The 22,184-nt window shown below is 42.2% G+C and overlaps 1 protein-coding gene and 1 pseudogene across 2 annotated transcripts; one reads left to right on the forward strand and one right to left on the reverse strand.

Annotated features, from left to right (window-relative positions):
* The first annotated feature begins 1,068 nt into the window (after window positions 1-1,068).
* LOC4328848 (serine/threonine-protein kinase EDR1) lies at window positions 1,069-13,221 on the forward strand. Of its 2 annotated transcripts, none has more exons than XM_015770802.2 (17): window positions 1,069-1,235; window positions 3,587-3,885; window positions 3,984-4,187; window positions 4,494-4,685; window positions 4,795-5,033; window positions 6,691-6,786; window positions 6,901-6,993; window positions 8,416-8,496; window positions 9,367-9,453; window positions 9,872-9,968; window positions 10,158-10,452; window positions 10,684-10,807; window positions 10,890-10,909; window positions 11,068-11,224; window positions 11,355-11,643; window positions 11,724-11,796; window positions 12,979-13,221. In XM_015770802.2, exons 2-17 carry the CDS (start codon window positions 3,643-3,645, stop codon window positions 13,059-13,061), a joined length of 2,373 nt encoding a protein of 790 aa, XP_015626288.1. In that variant the 5' UTR covers window positions 1,069-1,235; window positions 3,587-3,642; the 3' UTR covers window positions 13,062-13,221. The 2 variants fall into 2 exon arrangements, with proteins under 2 accessions (XP_015626288.1, XP_015626290.1); XM_015770804.3 differs by having other exon boundaries at window positions 3,984-4,183.
* Window positions 13,222-14,017: 796 nt separating this feature from the next.
* LOC4328849 (UDP-glycosyltransferase 72B1-like) lies at window positions 14,018-15,684 on the reverse strand (annotated as a pseudogene).
* Between the last annotated feature and the right edge of the window lie 6,500 nt (window positions 15,685-22,184).

A 22,184-nucleotide genomic window follows, 5' to 3' on the forward strand; every position in this document is an offset into this window, starting at 1 on the left:
GGCGGCCCACTGATCCACATGTATCTACTCCACCGTTTCTCACGGCTTTTTCGCACGAATGTTGCTGGTTGCATGCCACCACCATCAGCTGGCGGAGGCTCCCGTGGTGGCGACAGTGGTGCTAGAGTGAGTTCGGCATCTCGCCACCACCCGCTCATTGTGGCTCCTTAGGCTGTTGTCCTCCCCGTCGTCAGCACTCCTCGTAGACTCCAACTTTGGTGCCAATCTTGTCATCATTATCATCGACACTAGCATCTCCCTCACCTACCGTAGCTCCCACGACCACAGGCTTGATTTAGTCACGCTTACTCGTCCCCAAACCACATTGGAGAGCCTTTGCTCGCTAACAAAACACACTGGAGAGCCGTCGCCTCCTCCGACCCGAAGGAAGCTGCCTTCACCCAAGCCATGGACCTCCATCGCAAGCGCCTGCGTGTGCCTCCTTTCTATTGCCAGTTTGCCGGCCCCGCAATGACCATTCCCCCCTGCCCACCATCACCGTGGCACTCGTTTAGCTACGGAGGGCTCCGCCTTGTTGCATTTGTGTGAGGAAGAAGAGGAGCGAAGAACAGAAGAGGAGAGAAGAATTCCTTCCTCCAATCCCTAACTTAGCAAGTTAACCACGGTCAACTTACCACGTCAACAAAAACTGCTTCCTGAACCAAAGATGGACGTCACACTCGGTTTTATGTTTGAGGGAGGCAATTCAATCAAAGATCAAGAGATGAGGAAGGCAGAATAGACTTATAGCAACAGATGAAAGCACACACATTCAGGCCCATTTAGGCATTGTCTTCCTCCTCACAACGAACTCACACGCGGCGGCGGCCCACGGTCTCAAATCCCTCCCCCCGACGTGCGGGCCCCACCTGTCACCCTCTCCCATCCGTGCCCACCGATTCGCCCGTTCCAATCCGTTTGCCCTGGTCGCTCTCTCGCATCTCGCGCGCCTCGTGAGCGAAACGAAATCCCTAATTAAAACCGCTTAATCCAATTTAATCCCCTCGTCTCCCCTCTCCTCCTCCTCCCTCCTCACTCTCTCCCCTCCTCTCCCCTCCTCCTCCCCCCACCTGCACTAATTAATCACGCCACGAGACGAGATCCCCCTTCTCCTTCCTCCTCCCACCGCCCGCCTCCTCCTCCTCCTCCTCCTCCTCCGCCGCCGCCGCCGCGCGCAGGTTGCTATCGGAGGGGAGACGCGGGAGGCCCCCCCCTCTCGTCTCCGCGCCACCCAGGTCAGCCGCCGCCTCGCCCTCTCGTTCTCTTCATCTCTCTCTTCGCGTCCTGTCGAATGCTGGTCTCTGCTTGCGCTCGCAGCGTGGGGGCCCCGATCCGGGGGGGCACCGCCGCGGTTGGGGCGTGGGGAAGGAGGAGGAATGGTGGCGATGGCGCGTCCGCGGGGGGCGTTGGTCAACGTGGGGGGGCGAGGGTTCGACGTCGCGTCGCGTCGACGGAGGGTTTGCTTGGATTAGGGCAGGGCGAGGGCGCGGATGGGGTGGCCATGCTTTGCGAGGGCGTCAACGCTAGTTGGTCAACCCCTCGATCGGGTTAGGGGTTTTAGGTTGCGGCGGGCGGCAGTCGAGTGGCTGACTTCTAGGTTAATTTTTTTTTCCTCCGAGAACACCCAGCTTTGCTGGATTTAATATTATAAGGAGGAGACTGGCTCTAGTTTATTGATGGATTTCATTGGTCATGGCCCGTCTGTTACATCATTGCTTAGCGTATGTCACCAGCCTAATTGGTCTATTTGAGACGAAACTAGTTAGTTTTGAGTTTTGACCTGTTCATAAAGGCTATGGTGGCATTTTAACATTTGCTATATGGCCTCTTCCACCGAATGTTGGGGTGATAGGTACTATGATTAATATGATTAATGGCTGGAACTTGGATTTAGAGTTTTGGCGCCAAGGGGCTTGATACCAATTTTCAAACATTGGATTAGTGTACATGTTCGTCAAACATTGAAGTGTGATCAGATCTTCACCTTTTATGTCTCTTTCTTATCCTTTTGTTTGAAATGGAAGTTAGTGTGGAGTTTGACAGTGACTGGAGTCTGGTGTTTGATAGTGATTGCCTTGAAAATCTTAGATTGAAGGGAGACTGGAAACTTTGAAATTCAGGCTAGTGGATCCCGCTGTGGTTATTGTTGACATGGAACTGCTGTAGATATGTCATATCATGTTCTTGTTTAAGTGATAATTTGAATCGTTGAAATGGTGTTAATAGTGTGCTTAGTATACTTATCGGCTTGTTTCCACAGCTCACCCTATCATCATATCATGCTGCATATACTATATTGCTTTTTGGTGAAAGACTGTTCTCAATGATGTTTGTCACTCTGTGTAAGTATGTTTGAAGTTTGAGCTCAGAACAACTTTTTTATTGTTCCACTCCTTTGTAACAAACTATTTAAACTTATACAGTGTAAGTATCGTGCCGTTGTTACTTTTTAGTACCAAAGTGTAGGAATCCAAGTTTTTATTACAAAAATAAGAAACAAATCTGTTGTTCATATTGTACAAGTCAAATACAAGAACCAGTAATCCATACAGTGGTGGACCCAAGAAAATTATGTTGTGTGTGCATGCAAGTCTCACGCAGAACACAACTTAAATAAAGTGCATCACTGTCATCAAACTATGCATGGCAAGTTATCATTATGCAATTAGTACGCAAAAATGCAAATAAGGATTTCAAATATTGTTCTTAAACAAAAGATTCAGCATTTCCATATATTTTATGAAGAAAAACAGGAAGTTGCAACCACTGAATGCGAGCTGATCCTAGGAAAATTTCATTTGTTTTCCCTACCCGGCACCCCCTTGGTCTGCCCCTGTCCATAGCAAGAAGCCAAAACCAAGAAGATGTTTTACATTAACTTGTTTTGGCACAAATTTCAATAAGGGTGTTTCTACCATGCGAAAAAGCATGGATAGCAATTGCTTATGTGTGAACAAGGATATATGATGTATCTGTACAATATAGCTGTTGATGTGATATTTCTAGGAAAGGTAATGGAAATGGTTATAACCTATAAGCACCTAAGCGTGCGTGCGCTATTCAACCATGATAATGTGGAGATTATATCTTTCAGCTGGGCTAGTGGTTGGATTCTTCTCTGGTCAAGAAATATATGTATACAGTATTACAGTCTGTGTTGTTAGTGTAGCTGCATGGTTGATGAGTCGATTTTGGTTGTCATAACTGTGCACTTAGCCACTTACTATGCCCAGCGAAATACTCAACATAATAATTGAATCACTTTTTTGTGAATGAGTGTAGGGCTATATTCTTTTACTGGACTCATGATCCTTTTTTTTATTAATGGCACTTCAATGCAGCTGGCGTTTAGAACGTAACATGTCATTGGCTTTTGACTAAATTCTACTTGCTGTTGAATATATACTATCTACTGCAGTTTGGCATCAATATGCAGAAGTCTTCTCTATTCCATTATTGTGTTCTAGTTCTAGAATAGGTGCTATTGTATAAATTATATTTACATTAGATCTTTTGAGCTTCTGCATTCCTAAATTATAAGTGATCTCATGCTTGATTCAATTGGTTGTTTTGCTCCATTATGCAGGTTGACCTTGTAGAATGAATCCATAAAATGATTCTTTATTTCAACATATATTGGAGATGGATGATCTGCCGGATGATCAAGGACAATCCGACGCACACCCTTCAGATCCAAATTGGTGGTCCTCACATGCGGAGCACAAGCTCGGATCAATTTCTCTGACTAAACAGGAAAGGAATTCGGGTTCGCCAGGATCTTCTCATTGTGGGGAAGGTGACCATTCATTATGGGCTGCCCAGACATTATGGTGTACTGGGTGTTTATCAAGTCCAATACCCAATGGTTTTTATTCAATTATTCCTGTAAGTGTGAATTTCATACGAGGCATTGAATTGTTAAATAAAAATATAAGTGACTCATCTGTACATTTTAATTTTAATCCTCGTTTTAAAATTTGTAGGATAAGAAACTGAAGGAGCGTTTTGACACCATCCCGTCTCCAGATGATCTTTATTCCCTTGGAATAGAGGGATTCAAAGCTGAGATAATTCTTGTGGATTTAGAGAAGGATAAAAAACTATCTGCTATAAAGCAGCTATGTGCAGCATTGGTAAAAGGATTGAAATCGAACCCTGCTGCAATGATAAAAAAGATTGCAGGGTTGGTAAGTTCTTCCTAAGATTCTCTATGCAATTGAAGACAATTGTGACATCTTCACTGCTAACCTTCAGAATACCACAAGCTGCAATCACTTGACAATTGCTTTGCAAATGGTTTACAAAATCTTCTTGCTTGAAACTATTCCATTTTATTGTGCTGCAACCTTTTGAGTACTACTTGATTCTTTTAAGTATGTAGTGGATTATATGTTTTCTTGAAAATAGAAATTACAATAACTCTATTGATAGCATTGATTATATTCTTTTTAGTTACTTTTATTATACATTTAAAAATTTCTAATTGTTTGTAGGTTTCTGACTTCTATAAACGGCCAAATCCGCAACTCAGTCCTGCAAGAACTTCCTCTGAGGAAATTTCTCATTTCATGGAAAACCGTGGAGTTCAATTGCTGGGGCAAATTAGACATGGATCTTGTAGGCCCAGAGCAATATTATTCAAAGTTCTTGCAGATGCTGTTGGTATGGATTGTAAGTTGCTGGTGGTAAGATTTATTGCCTTCTCATTAGTATGTCTGAACTTTGTAGTGGGATTCTTCATGTACTTGTGAAATTCCATATAATTACATCAGTGTGGCATTTTAATGTGTGTAGGGCATTCCGAATGAAGAATACCATGAATATGATGACTCATCCAAACATATGTCTGTTGTGGTTATGCTGAAATCTGTGGAGTTTCTAGTTGATCTTATGCGTTTTCCTGGACAACTAGTTCCATTCTCATCCAAGGCTATAATTACATCACATATATCTGCAGCTGGAGAGAGTGACTCAGCTGATTATGATTCTTGTGATTCTCCTCTTGAACCTAATAGTCCTCTGTGTTCCCAACGGTATGCTTGTGTATTCCGTTTTAATGACATGTGTGTCTTGTCATGGTTCCTTTTGGCGATTTTGCCCCTTGACACATATCTAGTATTATTGTATTGGTATAAAATTCATACAGTTCCAGATGCTATGTGGTCCTGAACTATGTGTATCAAATTTGAACCAGAGCCTGGGGTCATCCCTAATTGCAGTGTCTGCTTAAACGCGATATCCAAACATGTGAAAAATACTATCTCCATTCATGAAGCTATAGCATGTTGAGTAGAGATAATACTGGTCTTTTCCATTTCTTTAGGTTTATGATCTACCTCCATTTTGTTCTTTTTTGGTGTACAGTAGCATGTGGAGCATTTACTGCTTGCAAATATTGTAGGTGTTGGACAGCAACTACTGTATGTTATGTGGTGTTTTTCGTATATGAGGAGTGAGATGAGAAGAAGCAATTACCACCAAATTATAATCGTATTGTCGCTAGGATTAGATTTCAAGGATTAATTTTCCTTTTAAATTTACACAAAAGATTTGCTTGTTAAAGATTTTGTTAGGAGTTTGTCTGGCCTGCTTCTTTTTATATAGGAGTGAAGGCACGATTGAATAGAGCAAGCAGAAGTTAGAATCTAATCTCTCCCCCTCTCTGTTTCCTATGTTCCACCACGGCACCTGGGAAGCGAGGGCTCTGGCCTCGCTCTTCTCGCTCTTCTGTCGGTCGAGCACAGCTACCACTGAGGCATTCGGGCCCTCCCCAGATCCTAACATCGTAGCTATGAGAGTTCCAATTTATCAATTGTACCCATTTAATACTACCTCCGTCCCAAAATATAAGAATTTTTGGGTTGGACACGCTTATTAAGTAAGTAGGTAGAATTAAAGGGGGAAGATTGTGATTGGTTGAGAAGATGAAGTAGGTGGAGAAACTAAATGGGGGAATGTTGTGATTGGTTGAGAAGAGAATGTAGGTGGAGAAGTTTCTATATTTTGGGACACATTTTGAATGCTAAAAGTTGCTAATATTTTAGGACGGAGAGAGTAGAATTTAATTCTATTGCTATAGAATGTTGACATATTTGTTAAGATCTTTGTGGTCTTCCAACTTATTTTTTATGGCACTATTATCTTTAGAGTAAATTTCACAAAACTACACATTTTGTGGTCTAAGTTGCAGAAAACCACACACACTTTGACACTTGGCACTTAAGTACATATATTTTGGTAGTGTAGTTTCACAAAACCACACTATCAGTGAATGGATTCACCTGCGAGATGACGTGATTGTTTCACCTAGGACAAGGACATGGCATCCTATTACCAGCCATCGCATGAAATTAATAGGATGCAACGTCCTCATCCTAGATGGAACAACTATGTCATCTCACGGGTGAATCCATTCATCGATAGTGTGGTTTTGTGAAACTAAACTACCAAAATAAATGTACTTAAGTGCTAAGTGTCAAAATATGTGTTGTTTTATGCAACTTGAACCATAAAACTTGTAGTTTTGTGAAATTTACTCTTATGTTTATTACTAAAACTGAATCATTATTTGTGTGTTCCTCTGTTGACTACAGTTTTTACAACATTTGTGTGCTTTAATTTTAGGAAATCAAAATTTTTAATTTTTTCTGATGGGCCATATTGCCATTTTACGTGTTTTTTTTCTTTCAGCCAAGAGCAAGATGACAACAATAGGTCCTTCAAAGTACCATCTCTAAGAAATATCATGCTTAAATCGACAAACTCTATGGAGGGTAAATTGCGATGGTGAGTCATAAGATATAACATATGCTGCTCGGTAATGTTATTTTATCTTGTTTTCATGTTTTATTTACTTATTGTGAAGTACTTATCTATTTATTAATTTCATGCTTTTATCAGCTCATCACACAGTGAACCAAATGTGGCCAATTCCTTCTGTGGTCGCAGCCGGAGGAAGGTTGTGGAGGAACATCAAAGAACTGCTAGCTCAAGGTTCCTATTTTCACCCTTCTATCTATTTGCACGATATCTGTTGCATATTTGGCCAAAAAAGGGGGCCCACTTGTGTTTCTATCAATTTTTATTCAGATTTCTTGTTTGCCATGGCCATTGCTCCATTTCTCCACCCTCTGGCCCTTAATAAGGATAATAGTTATGCAAATTTGGACCATTAATGAACATATCTATATCTGGCTACATGAAAATTGGGAAGCATCTGGTGGAAACATCAATTAAATAAAATTGTGGAAACCGCTTTACAAACTATGTATAGTCCTAAAAAATTCCCAAAACCTTACCATAATATCACACCCTGTACCACCACATATTCTCGAATTATGAAGTTTCACCCGTCAAGTAACAGGTGAACACCCACACCCTATATAGAGCCTTAACCACCCTTATCCCTTCAAGTCTTCTGTCCCATCACGCTTCCTCCTCCACACAACTCGATCTCGCCCTTCTTCAAGCTCTGGCGAGATCTGGATCTCCTTCCCCCTGTATCTCTCATGCCGACTTGAGCTCCCCAGTCACCACCAACTGAGATCTGTCGCTGCCGCCCCCCTCCCCCCCACCATCCATCCATCCCATCTTCAACTCCGGCACCACCGACAAATTATACCCTCCGGCAAGATCTGTCTCTTCGCCGCCACCACCAGTCCGTTCTTCAAGCTCAGCAAAGGTAACCTCTGCGCCCCTCCTTTTCCGTCCTGCCCCTGCTTCCCACCACTGGTCGCAGGTGCTCTCCAGCTTGTCCACCGTAAGATGCCGCCCCCCTCGTGCCCGATGCTAACCCTGCTCACCACCCTCTCCTAGATCATAGCGGGTGGCATCACAAGTGCCCCTGCCATTCCTGTAAACCTGAATCCCCTTCTCTCTCCTCATCCCCAACCTGTCCCAGAATCCTAACCCTGTCCTCACCGAGCCAGCTCAGGAGGGGAGGCGGCATGCTTGACTTTTCCCTTTTTGGCACTTCCAGTTATTAGCAAGTGATCGCTAGTTTGCTAATTAGGGAAGCTTCATTGCATAAACCCTTATGTTTCCCATCTTCTATTTGCACATTCTGTTGCATAATTGGCAAAAAAGGGGTTTTATTGTGTTTCTTTTGTTTGTATTCTGAATTCTTGTTTTCCATAGCCATTACTCCACCCTCTGGCCTAAAATGTGCAGTCAACTTATGTGGATGAAAATTTGGGAAACAATCAATTCAATAAAATCGTGGAAACTACTCCACTGATTATGTATAGAAGTTTTTTTTTATTTAAAAAAGGAAACATTACCATAATATCATATGCAGGGGAGATGCTATAATACGATCATGTAAAATTTCAAGATCAAATTCAAACATGAGAATTTTCATTTGCTTTGAAGATTCATATTGATATAGTTTAAGTTGCATTTCTCTCCTTTTTGTAGTCCAGAGCACCCATTGTCTAGAACACGGGGACGCTCTATGCTTGGTGATAGACAGCATGGAGATGGTGTAGCTGTCTCAAGGTACCTCAGTAAGTTTCTCTTTTGTTTAAATTTGTTTGAAGTCATGAATCAAGAAACAAGCATATTCTGATCTGTTTATCCCCTCTGATTTGAAATTTGAATGCAATGCATGAAGCATCAAGTGCAGTATCTATGATGGTCCAAATATGTCGAGTAATGTGAAATACATTAATAGAGTATTAAAGAATCCTTTGTTCTGCATGTAGTCGCTCGATGAACAATTCTGGATTAATTAATATTGGGATCAATACTTTTAAGAGCGATTACAAGGACCCAAGGGACAAATCAGCTTATATATGCTTAAATTCAAATTTTCAAAAACTTAATGTGGATCCAGTATAAGCCGTGGAAGATTGCTTGGTTATTTTAAAACGGAATGGTTCCAATTTATAAGTTCTAACTGATTCAACTGTTGTTAGTTGTAATTGTCAGATTCCCTAGTTTTTTTGAGTTCCCAGTTGAAATTTGTGCTGGCCTGCGATTCTATTCAGAAGAAGCAAAACAGTCATTAATTTAGACCCATCTGAATGGAGTTCTTTAGACACGAGGGAATGAAATGCCATTACTTTTGATACTTCTCTTATTCGTGGTATACATGGTATCTTTCACATGTAGGATTTGAAATTTGAACTTCAAATATAAGCTGGTTTCTCCTTGATGTTGCACTTAAAGGTAATACCACCATTAAAAGTGTCCAGTGCTGTCATGGAAAACTTATGGAAGATATAATCAGTGTTCTATTATCTTAGCCTCATATCTTTGGAATACATGAAGGATTTAACAAAGTACAGTCAATACAGTTTCTAATCCAGTACAACTGTTATCTTCTTGAGTTCTTGACATGATTTTGTATGTGTTGCTTGATTATAGGTCAGATGGCGCATCAACATCTAATATGCGTAGAGGACGGCGAAGAAGTATAAGTTTTACCCCTGAAATTGGTGACGATATTGTGAGGTTGGTAAACCCGACCTTTAACCCTGAGCAATGATACAATGTGGTTAATTGAATTGTTTATTCATAGTTTTGCCCAATAATACAACTTAACAACAATAGTAAAATCCTTGCTTGCATCTAAATACTCAATGGAAGAAAATTTCATTTTCAAAGAAATAATAGAACTATAAAAATTGGTTATTTGGACAATCCAGGTATAATTTATCCATATCATGCAACCTGGTTTATAAATCTTTGTGAGTTTTGTTCCATTTAGCGAAGTTGTGTGTATGCGAACTGTTTTTTGTTCCAAGTAATTATGTGGTTTTAGTTCTCTCTTTTTTTTAACTTGCATCCTGTATTTCTGGCTTTCTGCATTGAACCGTTTGTGTTTCTTTGCTGTCAGGACTGATAGGAACTTTTACTTGCTTGTTTACAGCGCAGTTCGAGCAATGAGTGAAAGGATGAGAGAGAATCGCCTTTCAAGGGGACAAAATGATGGTAGTCCTGGACAATTGAATGATTCACAAAAAAATGTATTGTTTTGCCCCTTTTTAGTTGATTTTGTTGATATGCTTTGCTGTTCAATTTTCAATAATCTTTATGTGACCTGCTTATGGAGGACAGTTGTATGCTCATTATCCAATGCATAAATTTTGTTGGAATGGTTTTTGATTATTTAGTCTGGTATTCACATTTCGTGATTGATTCCATATGTTATACAGGAATCACCTCATGATTTCAATGACAATGAACTACATGTAAGAGGACCAGATGAGCAAGAGGGCTCAAGAAGGCAAGTTAGTAACCAGAAGGCTGTGTCATTACCTTCATCGCCCCATCGATTGCGCAGTGATGGTTCTGGCCTCAGAGGACCAGCCGAGTTTCTGACAGCAGATCTGATGTCCACTTGGAATAAGGTTTTGCGATCTTCACCATTTCTGAACAAGCCTTTATTGCCTTTCGAGGAATGGCATATTGAGTTCTCAGAGATTACTGTTGGCACTCGAGTTGGGATAGGCAAGTACATGGTTCGCTATCTATATTCTGCTACATTCAGGAAGTCCCTGCATTATGAAATACACCACTTCGTTAGTTTTTATCTTTTATTGAACTTTTTAGAAAATCATAATGAATGATCAATTATCCCAATATAAATAAGGATGTTTTAAGTTGACCTTTTAGAGTCAAGAAACAGCCTCTTGGTAGAATGTCATTTTAAAACTGCTAACTCATCTGAATGTTTTCCAGGGTTCTTTGGAGAAGTTTTCCGTGGTATCTGGAATGGAACAGACGTAGCTATAAAATTATTCCTGGAGCAAGATTTAACAACGGAGAATATGGAAGATTTCTGCAACGAGATCTCCATACTTAGGTATTACATATAGCTTTTTGCAATAACTTCCGTTATCTACAATATTATGTCCTAATGTTATTCCCTCTTTTTTTTTTCCCAGCCGTCTTCGACACCCCAATGGTATTGCCTCCACATACAGTCCTCATTACTGTAGTTTCATTTTCCTTTTTTTTTTGTTTTGATTCCATTTTCTTTGATGATCAGATTGTTCTTATTGTTTGAAATTTAATATAACTAGAGATGTTACCTAAGAATGGTTGTTTGGCTTTGAATTTCAGTTATATTATTCCTTGGTGCATGCATGAAGCCTCCTCACTTATCCTTAGTCACTGAATATATGGAAATGGGTTCGTTGTACTATTTAATTCATGCAAGTGGCCAGAAAGGTAAGCTCAGTTGGCGAAGGAGGCTAAAAATGCTTCGTGACATATGTAGGTGAGCAGATGACACATGCTTTACTGATATTTGTTGGCAGTTATAATTTTCTTGAGTGTCTAGCTCCTGATACGTTTCTGTGAATTCTTGTTGTCATGTCTAACACTGATCTGATTTTTTTTCCCTGAAGGGGTCTTATGTGCATGCACCGTTTGAAGATAGTTCACCGTGATCTAAAGAGTGCAAATTGCCTTGTTAACAAGCACTGGGCAGTCAAATTATGTGACTTTGGGCTCTCTCGAGTGATGTCAAATTCTGCAATGAATGATAATTCATCTGCAGGAACTCCGGAGTGGATGGCCCCTGAGCTTATTCGTAATGAACCATTTACAGAGAAGTGTGATATCTTCAGCCTTGGAGTTATCATGTGGGAGCTTTGCACTCTGAGTAGGCCTTGGGAAGGAATACCGTCAGTTCAGGTAACCACCATTATTCATCTCTTTGTACTTTTTTCATTTGAAGTATACATCTAACGGGATATGCTGTGTGCTTCCTCAAGGTGGTTTATAATGTGGCGAATGAAGGGGCACGGTTGGAAATACCAGATGGACCTCTCGGAAGCCTGATAGCTGGTATGATTTGAGTTATTTCTTACTAAATAAATGCCCATGCGTTTGCAATGGGTAAACATGAACCTTCTTATATGTGATAATATTTTTCAGAAAAATAAATGTCAGTATTTTGTTTTCGTTGAACACACCATTCATACTTTTGTTACATGGATCACTTAACAGTTTTTCCATAATTCTAATATTAAAATTAGCCATAATTGACCTTTCCATTAGAAACGTGTTGTAGAAACCCAATAATAAGAAAATAATAATTGGTGGAAGGACTAATGTGTAATATTAACAATTTCAAGGATCACTTAGTAAAAATATTGTAGCCTACAATCAATGGTTGGTTGCATCTATTGGTGCTCCTGCTGTCATTTTCTAGACTTGTATTAGTTTCTTCTGTATAGTAAACCAACATTTGGAATGATTTAGGCCCTGCTTGTTTCAGCTTAGGATTACTATAATCTGGATTATTAGTTATAATCTGAAACAAACAGGTAGATTATTATGATAGATTGTTATAATCTATAAGCCAGATTAGTATAATCTGATAATCTCCTCTAAATGTGCTTTTTTTTAGATTATTGGGTGGCTAAAGACTCACTACCCTTATTCTACTATAATCCATTGAAACAAACAAATCATAGCTTATTCTATTATAGCTTATTATAATCCAGCTTATAGTAATCTTGCTCAATAATCTGGATTACAATAATGTTAAGTTGAATCAAACAGAATTCAGGGCCTTAGTTTATAAAATTAGAACTTGCATGGACATTTTCCTTTTGGGATGGTGCTTGTTGTGAAATTTCTCTACCATAAAGCTATACGAGTTAACAATCTGCATAAATCTTTTCGCAAATACCATTTTTTTCTATATAAATAAAAAAGATCACTGAACACTGATATTCCTGATTTCCTACACTCTAATCAAGTAGCCTGATGTTGACAAGGGTTAGACCAGCCTGCAGTAACTGCTTGGTTCTTGGTGGGTGGTAAAGGAAAAGTTCAAAAATCCCAATGTCTGTTTTTGCATTATATAAGAAGTGTTTGAGTACTGTTCGGAGTTAAAAGTTTTGGAGATTCATACAGATTGGTAGAAAATGCAAAATTGCGAGTCTGGTATTAAAGATGAAATTTGGAAAGTATAATCCTGGTGTGAGCCCTTTCTGAAACCTGTTGCATTTTGTTTTATAGATTGCTGGGCGGAACCGGATAAGCGTCCAGGTTGCCAGGAGATTCTCACCCGCTTGCTTGACTGCGAATACACCTTATGTTGAGATAATCTGCCTCTGGTCTGTATAGCGGTTTTAGAGGCAGCGAATTGGTTCGGCTTATACATCGTTTCTTTTTCCCATTTCTCATCATTTTGACATCGTTGATGATGTAAATTGGCAACCTGTACTATAATAAGCAAGCCTCAAAGCATCTTTAATGTTACACCATTGGTCGTGTGACCATTTTCCATGGTACTCCCTCCGTTTCATCATTTTCCATGGTTCCATGGTACCATTTTACCCGCAGCCATCATTTACCAAATATTGGACCTCCGAGTTTTGTCCCTTTCCCAGTTACGAAGTGAATTTAACTGTTCTCCATGAACATGTTGCGAGGTTACTGCTTTAAATGGTGCTTGGAATTGGCTGCTCTCTTCAAGGTATCCTCTACGATTTTTAGTCATACATGTTTATTAGTTATTACTCCTGCAAGTCGTACTGGCATTCCTATACAATCAAATAAGATGTTAACCCTCCTAGTTTTTTTTTAATTTTTTAAAAAAGCTCCATGGCATGTTTAGATTATAGCCAATATAAATCTTGCCAAAACTTTAGTAGGATTTCTTATGTATTTACTAAGTCGGTAACAAACTAAACATACATTTTTTTGGGTAACTTTAAAAAAAATGGTATGATTAAAAATGGCATCAAAGTGAATAGCCGCTAGTTCCGATATTCAACTCAAGGGATTTGTTGCGTGTCGGTCAACTGGAACTTGTTTAGCAGTCGGGTAGAAAACTAGAAACACCTGCAAATAATCTGAATGGGACGCTCCATTGTTCAGCATTTTCTAGGATTAAATAATTGATAGTCTTGGCTACGCATATAAATCCACAATATCTACACCGCGTGGTTATACCGACACCTGAACAAAAGAAAGTCGCACGGATACCAACAGAAATCACCATTTTATAGCTATCATATACTGAGTATGCCGCAAGTTAATCCATAGATTAGGGCTAGAACCACGAATTAGTCTTCACACGACAATAGCTTCAAATTCATTATTTAGTGTTGGGATCAATCTTCTTCCAAAAGAAATGGAGCATCTGACGTGTCTTTTGGAAAGAACGACTCAGCTGACATCCGAATTCCGAAAGTAAGTGATCACATTTCAAGTTTTTGACCAAATTTCACCGAACGAAAGTGACACCGGCTAAGACCGACTCAACGATCCTCACGCACGGCGTTCTTCCACTTGCCGGCCACCTCCTCGAGCGCGCGGCGCGACGCCCCGTCCGGCGACCACGCCCTCGCCGCCGCCGCCGCCTGCAGCTCCCTCGCCCGGCGACGCACGGCGCTCCCCTTCTCCCCTGGATCCATGAGCTCCTTCACCGCTGCCGCGACCTCCTTCCGCGACACCACGCCGCCGTCGCCGCCGTGTGCCACCGGACGTAGCGCCACCCCGGCTACCTCCGTCAGGATGACCGTGTTCATCTTCTGCTCGGCGTACAGCGGCCACGCGATCATCGGCACGCCGGAGGACACGCTCTCCAGCGTCGAGTTCCACCCGCAGTGCGACACGAACGCCGCCGTCGCCGGGTGCGCCAGCACGCGCACCTGCGGCGCCCACGACGCCACGGCGAGGCCCCGCCCGCTCGTCCTCTCCACGAAGCCCTCGGGGAGGAAGTTCATCGGGTTGCTGTGGCCGGCGCCCATGGAGTAAGGCAGCCTGCCCGTGCTCGGCATGCGCACCACCCAGAGGAAGTTGTGGCCGCTCATCTCCAGCCCGGCGGCGAGCTCGGCCGTCTGCTCCACGGACAGCGCGCCGCCGGAGCCGAAGGAGACGTACACCACCGACCCCGCCGGCTGGTGGTCCAGCCACTCCAAGCACGCCGACTCGTCGGGGTCCTCGTTGGAGTTCGGCCGGACGAACGGCCCGACGAGGTACACCGGCGGGAACGCGCCGTTCTCCGCGTCTCGCCTGAACGCTTCCGCGGCGCCCGGCTCCATCTCCGGGAAGCTGTTCACCAAGAAGCCATCGGCGCCGCCGTATCGCCGCCCCTCCTCGAGCACGTAGGCGTAGTTCGGATCGGCGCAATCCTGGAACCCGTCAGGAATTTCGTCGTGGCGGAGCGGCGCGCAACCGGGGAGCACGAGCGGGTCCGGGAGGTCACGGTACTCACCGACGGCGGCGTCGTCATGGAGCTCCACGACGCTGCGCACGACGGAGATGAAGCTGATGCTGGTCGGGAAGAACACGTACCCGGGCACGCCGAGCTCGGCGACGAGCGCCAGGGCCGGCGTGCCGAAGAAGTCGCACACGATCGCCGCGGTGGTGGAGCCGATGCCGACGACGAGCGCGCGGAGCTGCGGGACGAAGCGGCGCATGACCTCGTACATCAAACAGCCGCCGACGTCCGCCGGGGGCGGGAGAACGGCGGTGGCCACGGAGGCCGGCAGCGAGGAGAGCACGGCGGCGTCGGTTCGGAGAGGCCGGCGAGCGTGACGAGCGTGGGCGCGACGCCGTGGTGGTCGGCGAGCCGCCGCGCCAGCTCGGCCATCGGGATGAGGTGGCCGGCGCCGGGGCTCGCCAGCAGCACGACGTGCGGCCGGTTATCCTCCGCCGTGGTGCTCGCCAACGGCTCCATCGGTCGTCTGTAAGACGGTGTAGTGTGCGACTGTGTGTTGTGTGTAGACGACAATACGAGTCGTATATATAGCCCACGGCCACGCAGCTCGAGAAAACATATGCGTCATTAGCAATTCCCCAATTATAATTGTGGCAGTTGACGATATCTTTTCTTCAACAAAGCTACCGGTAGCTATTAGTGAACAGTGTGCCCCAGAACCTAGTGAATCTTAAAACGAAGAAAGATTATGTGATAGTGTAGCAGCCGGCGGCGATGGCTCCTACAAGACAAATCTCGGTTTTGATCCTTCTCGGACCTGTTTTTTTAGTAACTATATAACATTCGACAGTTATTTTTAAGGAAAAAAAACTTTCACATGTAACTAATTATAACAGTTATTACTGTTTTGCTATACTTTTTTGTGCTGTTCAGCTGCCGATGTAATAGTCAGGCTAAAAACCCTACCCCTTAGCTCTAGTTTCAGTGCTGTCTTTTGAGGTTGCTCTTGTTGTCTTCTCTACAAAACCAGCTAATGTGGTAGCCTTATGTATCTTTCTGTCTGTACCCGGACCTTATAGCTCTGTTCATTTCTAGTTATGGAAATGGGGCGTCAGCCCTTGATAAAAAAAATAGTTAATTACAACGTATCTAGTATGAAATTGTTATATAACTATTACATAACTAATAACTTATATGTAACTTGATCTTTTCTTTCAAAACCACATGGCATTGCAAGTGCCTAGCGTAGCGGTCTTGCAAGCAACAAGTCAAGGGTTCAATTCTCGCTTGGGCACGTGCGATTTTTTTTTATATCTCGGTATCACGAATCTCGAAGAACATCCGACGGTGGAAAATTTGAAATTTTTAAAGAAATAAATCAGTCGAAAGTTTTTTTAGCAAAACCCTTTTTTTTGTTAAAAGACATTTAAGGACATGTTTGTAGCATCTTGTGATTGTAGTAGTTTCTTCGTCATATAGGGAAAGTGTTTATCATCCTATCGAGGGAATACTCCTAGTTTTTTATATGCTATCTAAATTGTTATAATTTTCTTTTAAAAAATAAATAAGATAGATTAATATGAAATACTATCACTACACAAATATGCAAATTCAAATTAAACTTCTACATGTTGTAACAAAAATAACACATAATTATAAACATACTTTAATTATTTTTATTTTTATTTTTATTTTTTTCTTTTTTTGGTAATTTGTAGAGGTTGAATTTAGGTTTGCATGTTAATAGAGTGATATATTTTAGAGTAAATTTCACAAAACTACAGGTAATTTGATCAATCTACTACAAAGCTACATATTTAATAAAGTGTAACCCAAAACTACAAATTTAAAATCATATTTTTCAGAAATTTATAAATTTAAGGTATTATATCATAAAACTACAGATTTAATATCATATTTTATCACAAAACTATAACTTTTATAACCTCAATAGTGCTATGGACATAAACTTTAAAATCTGTATATAGTTATTTCATAACTTCAATATTAAATATGTAGTTTTGTGATACAATGCTATAAATTTGTAGTTTTGTGATAAATTTCACACTAAATCTGTAGTTTTGTGATACACTTTTTAAAACTATAGTTTTGTGCTAGTCTGGTCAAAGTATATGTAGTTTTATGAAATTTACTCTATATTTTATATTAATCTAAGTTGTGAATATATTTGTTAAAAAATAATATAACTATTTAGATGGCATGAAAGAATAAGAGAATGTCTCCTTGAGAGATGGAAATCCATCTTTCTATCATATAATTTAACTATGTGTCATTATTACTAGGTTATAACTAAATACCCTTTGGGCTTAACTATTTGTCACTAAAAAGAGGTGATATATGAGGAGAATTGTAATGTCCCGCTTCTCTCAGGCTGGGCCCACTTACATTTGGCAGCTTTTCTTAGATATAGATTGCCCTTACAGACCAACACAAGTCTTTTCTGTACACTTTGTCCTTACTCGTGTGCATCCGAGAAGAATTTCCCGAGCTTTTCTTGGATATAGACTGCCCTCACATACCAACACAAGTCTTTTCTGCACACTTTATCCTCACTTGTGTGTACCTGGGAAGAATTTCCTGATCGGTGATGAGAAGCTTTTCTTGGATATAGACTGAGGAGAATTGTAACGTCCCGCCTCCCCTAGGTCGGGTCCACTTACATCTGGCAACTTTTCTTAGATATAGACTGCCCTCACAAACCTCGAGAAGAATTTCCTGGTCAGTGAGGCCGGGCCCACTTACATCTGGTAGCTTTTATTGGACATAGACTGTGATACCATTATGTAACGTCTCGCCTCTCCCAGGATTTCTCGGTCAGTGAGGCTATGCCCACTTACATCTGGCAGTTTTTCTTGCCTCTCCCAGGATTTTCCGATCGGTGAGGCCAGGCCCACTTATATCTGTCAGTTTTTCAAGGATTTCCCGGTCGGTGAGGCTAGGCCCACTTACACCTGGCAGTTTTTCTTGGGCATAGTTTGTGATACCATTATGTAACGTCCTGCCTCTCCTAGACCGGGCCCACTCACCCATCCTGAAATAGTGAAATTGCTCCAGGCTAAGCATGTTTAACCTCAGAGTTCGTTGGAGATCGGCTTTCAGAAAAGAAGTTACAACTTGTTGGTATGAGTATTCTATTAATCCAGGCCAGGATGTCACATGTAAAATGTAAGGTTATTTTCTTTCCATTGCACGAATCTTTGACTCGATCCTACACTTAAAAATTTAGAAGTTGTGGGACAAAAGAACTGGCGAATTAATGTTTCTTCTAGCGAATTCGAAAAAAAGAAACACGGCGATATACAATAGAGTTTCTAGAATTATAGTGGATTCAGTTTGTTTGCATCGCACTACTAGGAAAAGCATTATCGCAAGCGGCCGAAAAGGGTCTTCGCAGGCGGGGCGATCGTCCGCCTGTAAGCCAACGACTGTGAAGATCTCCGATCTTCGCAGGCGGGGCGGCCGTCCGCTTGCGAAGATAATTTTCGCAGGCGGACGTTGGCTAGTCCGGTCCGCCTGCGAAAATAGGAATCGTCCGCTTGCAAAAAAAAAAACTTCCGCCTGCGAAGATAGGTAGAAAATATTGAAATTTAATAATAATTTGCCCGTAAATTACTTTTAAATTATTTAATAGAAATTCTTGCAGGTAGATTTTTATGTACATATATCGGAAGATTATCAAGCATTTGGTACTGAGAAATCTACATATATTGCATAACTCAAAAGTGTTGCCAAAATATATATATATATTACAATATTTTTTTACATTGTCACTTCAAATAACGTCATCTAGTTACGTTATGGCATAGCAGTGTTCCACTCCCGAAGATCCTTGAATTCGTCACTTGCCGCTAGGGCACCCTCTGGGTCGAAGAAATCTCCTTTCACATGACAGCACTAATGGTGGATGAAGTGGCACAGATCACGCTGGACATTTGTGATTCCTGTATCGTCAAAGCTTGTTCGACATTCTAATCTTGGCAACTGCATGCATTGAAATTAATCAATATATTAGTATCATAAATATGTGGAGCTGTCTAGTACATAGTATAGAGACTTACATCCTCCGCGTTAGTCCTGTACCGTCCATTAACCCTAAGGAATTCGCACGCATAATACCCGCAAAGGACCGTTCCTTGCGGTTGCTTGTGACACTTCAGGACATATCATAGAAAAAAGTAGTTAAAATTTTCAATTAGTGAAACAATTGGAATACATTAAGTGAGTGGAGTATTACCGGCCAATAGGTACGTACTAGTAGCTTCTCCCGTGTTCGGGTTTGTTCTCCACCCTTGAACTTGTAGTATTGGTATGCACTGTATGGATGTCGTACCATTTCACAGTAAGGAGGATATTTATTTATAATACATTCATATACAAATGCAAGAGTCATAATAACTTACTACTATAAGATTGTTAGAAATTCTTTGTATTGCTTGTGACTGTAATCGAGAGGGTCCAAGACTACCACGGTTCCGTCTTTAGGGTGGATAAGTAAACAGATATAATGATCGCTACATATTAACAACATTATAGTTAGTTAGTACCAGCTAAAATAAGACATATGTGTATAAGATAAATGTACTGGACTTACTTAAAATTATAAGCGGCCATGACGACTCTCTTATTTTGAAAGTGCAAGAAGGCTCGTCCAATGTACTGTGCGACAGTAATCAATTTCTCCTTGTGCAAGCCCTTCTTGTATTCTGCTATCTCTTTTGGATTCTTGCCCTTCAGCTGGTCAGACCCTGGTGCTAGCCTCACGGTATGCTGTGTTTGGCAGATCCGAGTTGGATCCAAGAAGCCGATGGGTTCTTTTTTCTTCTTAGCATCCATGTAATGCATCCTACAGAAGAAGTTTGTTAGTAACAATCACATGGATTTGTATTGTACATATTTTTCATCTAATTACTTAAAACTCATACTCACATGCACCAAATACCAACGTAGTTGACGTCCATCTTATCCTGACGATATATGGCGTGGAGATCTGAGAAATCTAGCCATACGTAACCTTCTTTGCCGAAACAATCTGCCGGTGATCGAGCTGTTATATTGCCCAAGCCTTTTTTGCTGGCCTCCATATAGAAGTTATGTAACCTTCTCATCTCCCATGGTGCTTCTTTCAGTGCCCATTCCAGCAAGAGTGCTTTCCCATGTTCGTACTTTTCCGGGCAATCATCGGTTGCGAAGTATGTTGGCCCGGCTAGTTCAGCAGCCTTCTGGGGGTCGTCATCTCTGAGCTTGGCACGTTCCTTACCCCCTCTAAAGACGGTTACCATGAACTTCTCCTTGTTCTCATCTTTGGACTTGGAGTCATGGCTCCTAAGCACTCGTGGCACCTCGGGGTCTTTCGCAGGAGAAGGGTCTTCAAATATTTCTGGCTTTGTACCATCCCATTCCAATCTTGGTACTTCTTCTTTGTCTGACCCGACTGATGCCACAAATTACACCTCTGGTTCTGCCACTGTAATCTCCATGGGCACATCCGGCACTGGAATCTCCATGGCTGCCTCCGGCGGTGCAATCTCCATGGCTGCCTCCGGCAATGTAATCTCAAGTGGCACTTCCAGCACTGGATTTTCCTTTTGCATCTCTGGTTCCTCCGCCTTATCAGTCACCTTCCTCTTAGGAGGCCTCGAAGGTTTTCCCAACCCCGGTTTAGGCACCACAGGTTTTTGCATGGCGTCGGTGCCCAATCCAAAGGATATGTCATTCTTGTGCCAGAGAATTACAAGATCGACCGCATCCCCAAGTACGGATACACCATCTGCAGTCGGGAAGTCAATGTCGTAGGACTCAAACCCTTCGTGAACCACTTGCGGCTACACCTTGGCATAGCATCGGGTATGAACTCTTCATTGTATGTTCTCCCAGGGATAGCAATGGCTGTAGCGGCCTCAAGAGTTTTCCCGGAGCGTCCAATGGGAACGTGCAATCTGCAGGGTGTATTCTCCTTGAGGTCATCGAAGGGGTAATCTAGCTCAGATTCTTTGGTTTCGGGGCGAGGCAAAATCATGTGCTTGACGTAGAAATCCATCATTTGCCTTTCAAACTCCGCACCCCCTTCGTCTCTAAGTTTATCCTATTTTATCGGCAAAATCATGTGAACTGGATAAATTTTCTATTTTATCGGCAACGCTCTACAGCTCCGGATTTTCAAACGATACTTTTCCTTCATCCGTGATCTTCGGAGTTCTAGCTCTTACCCAGTTCCTTGATCTCTGTGTCCACTCCTCCATTGGTACCGGTTGCCCCTTCTTCCTCATTTCCTCCTCCTCTTTAGTCCACTGCTCCACCATTGGTGCGTATCCCGCGGAGCCTAAGCGATGACGAAATTTGTTCTTCTTGGCCAACTCTGCATACTTTTGGCTCCTTTGAATTTCTTTTGGAGAGTTCTTCAAGGTCAGAAAGTCGTCCCACTGATTGGGGGTTATGTTGGCATACGTCGAAAATGGTGTGCGTCCCGTCTTCACAAATTTCTTGTTCAAGGTGGTTTTCCAACCACGCCAAGACTTAGCCATTGTTTACAGTGCACAATTTCTCACTGCTGCCTCTGATCCATCCGGGAACTGGAAGATTTTCTTCAACTCTTTCCATAGGACTTCCTTATCCCCATTTGATACATGATCCCAGTCCTTGACCGTGATGGGGATCTTTTCCCTTAATATTATGCCACACTGTGAACTGAATTTCGCACGTGCCGTCTTAGCGTCGAGCGGCTCTCCTTTAGGCGAAACATGGGTAACAACATGGAACCCTTCATCCTTTCTATTCACGCTTCTCTCGCCCTTCCTTTTCTTCGTGATTGCTGACCGTTCGCTATTCTTTGTGCCGGTTGTGTTAGCTGGTACGTCGTCGTCTTTGGACGGAACTTTTTTCTTCGGCTGCCGTTTTGATCGCCATGGCGTTGTTTCCTACGAGAAGGTATACATGGAAGTTTCGAATTAGCTCGGGCTAATAGTTATCACGGTGAACATTTTACATATTAAGTCTACTTACCCCTTCTTTAGGGGGAATGTAGTCCTTGTTGCCT

This window comes from Oryza sativa, chromosome 2 (genome assembly GCF_034140825.1).
Source record: "Oryza sativa Japonica Group chromosome 2, ASM3414082v1".
NCBI classification, from domain to species: domain Eukaryota; kingdom Viridiplantae; phylum Streptophyta; class Magnoliopsida; order Poales; family Poaceae; genus Oryza; species Oryza sativa.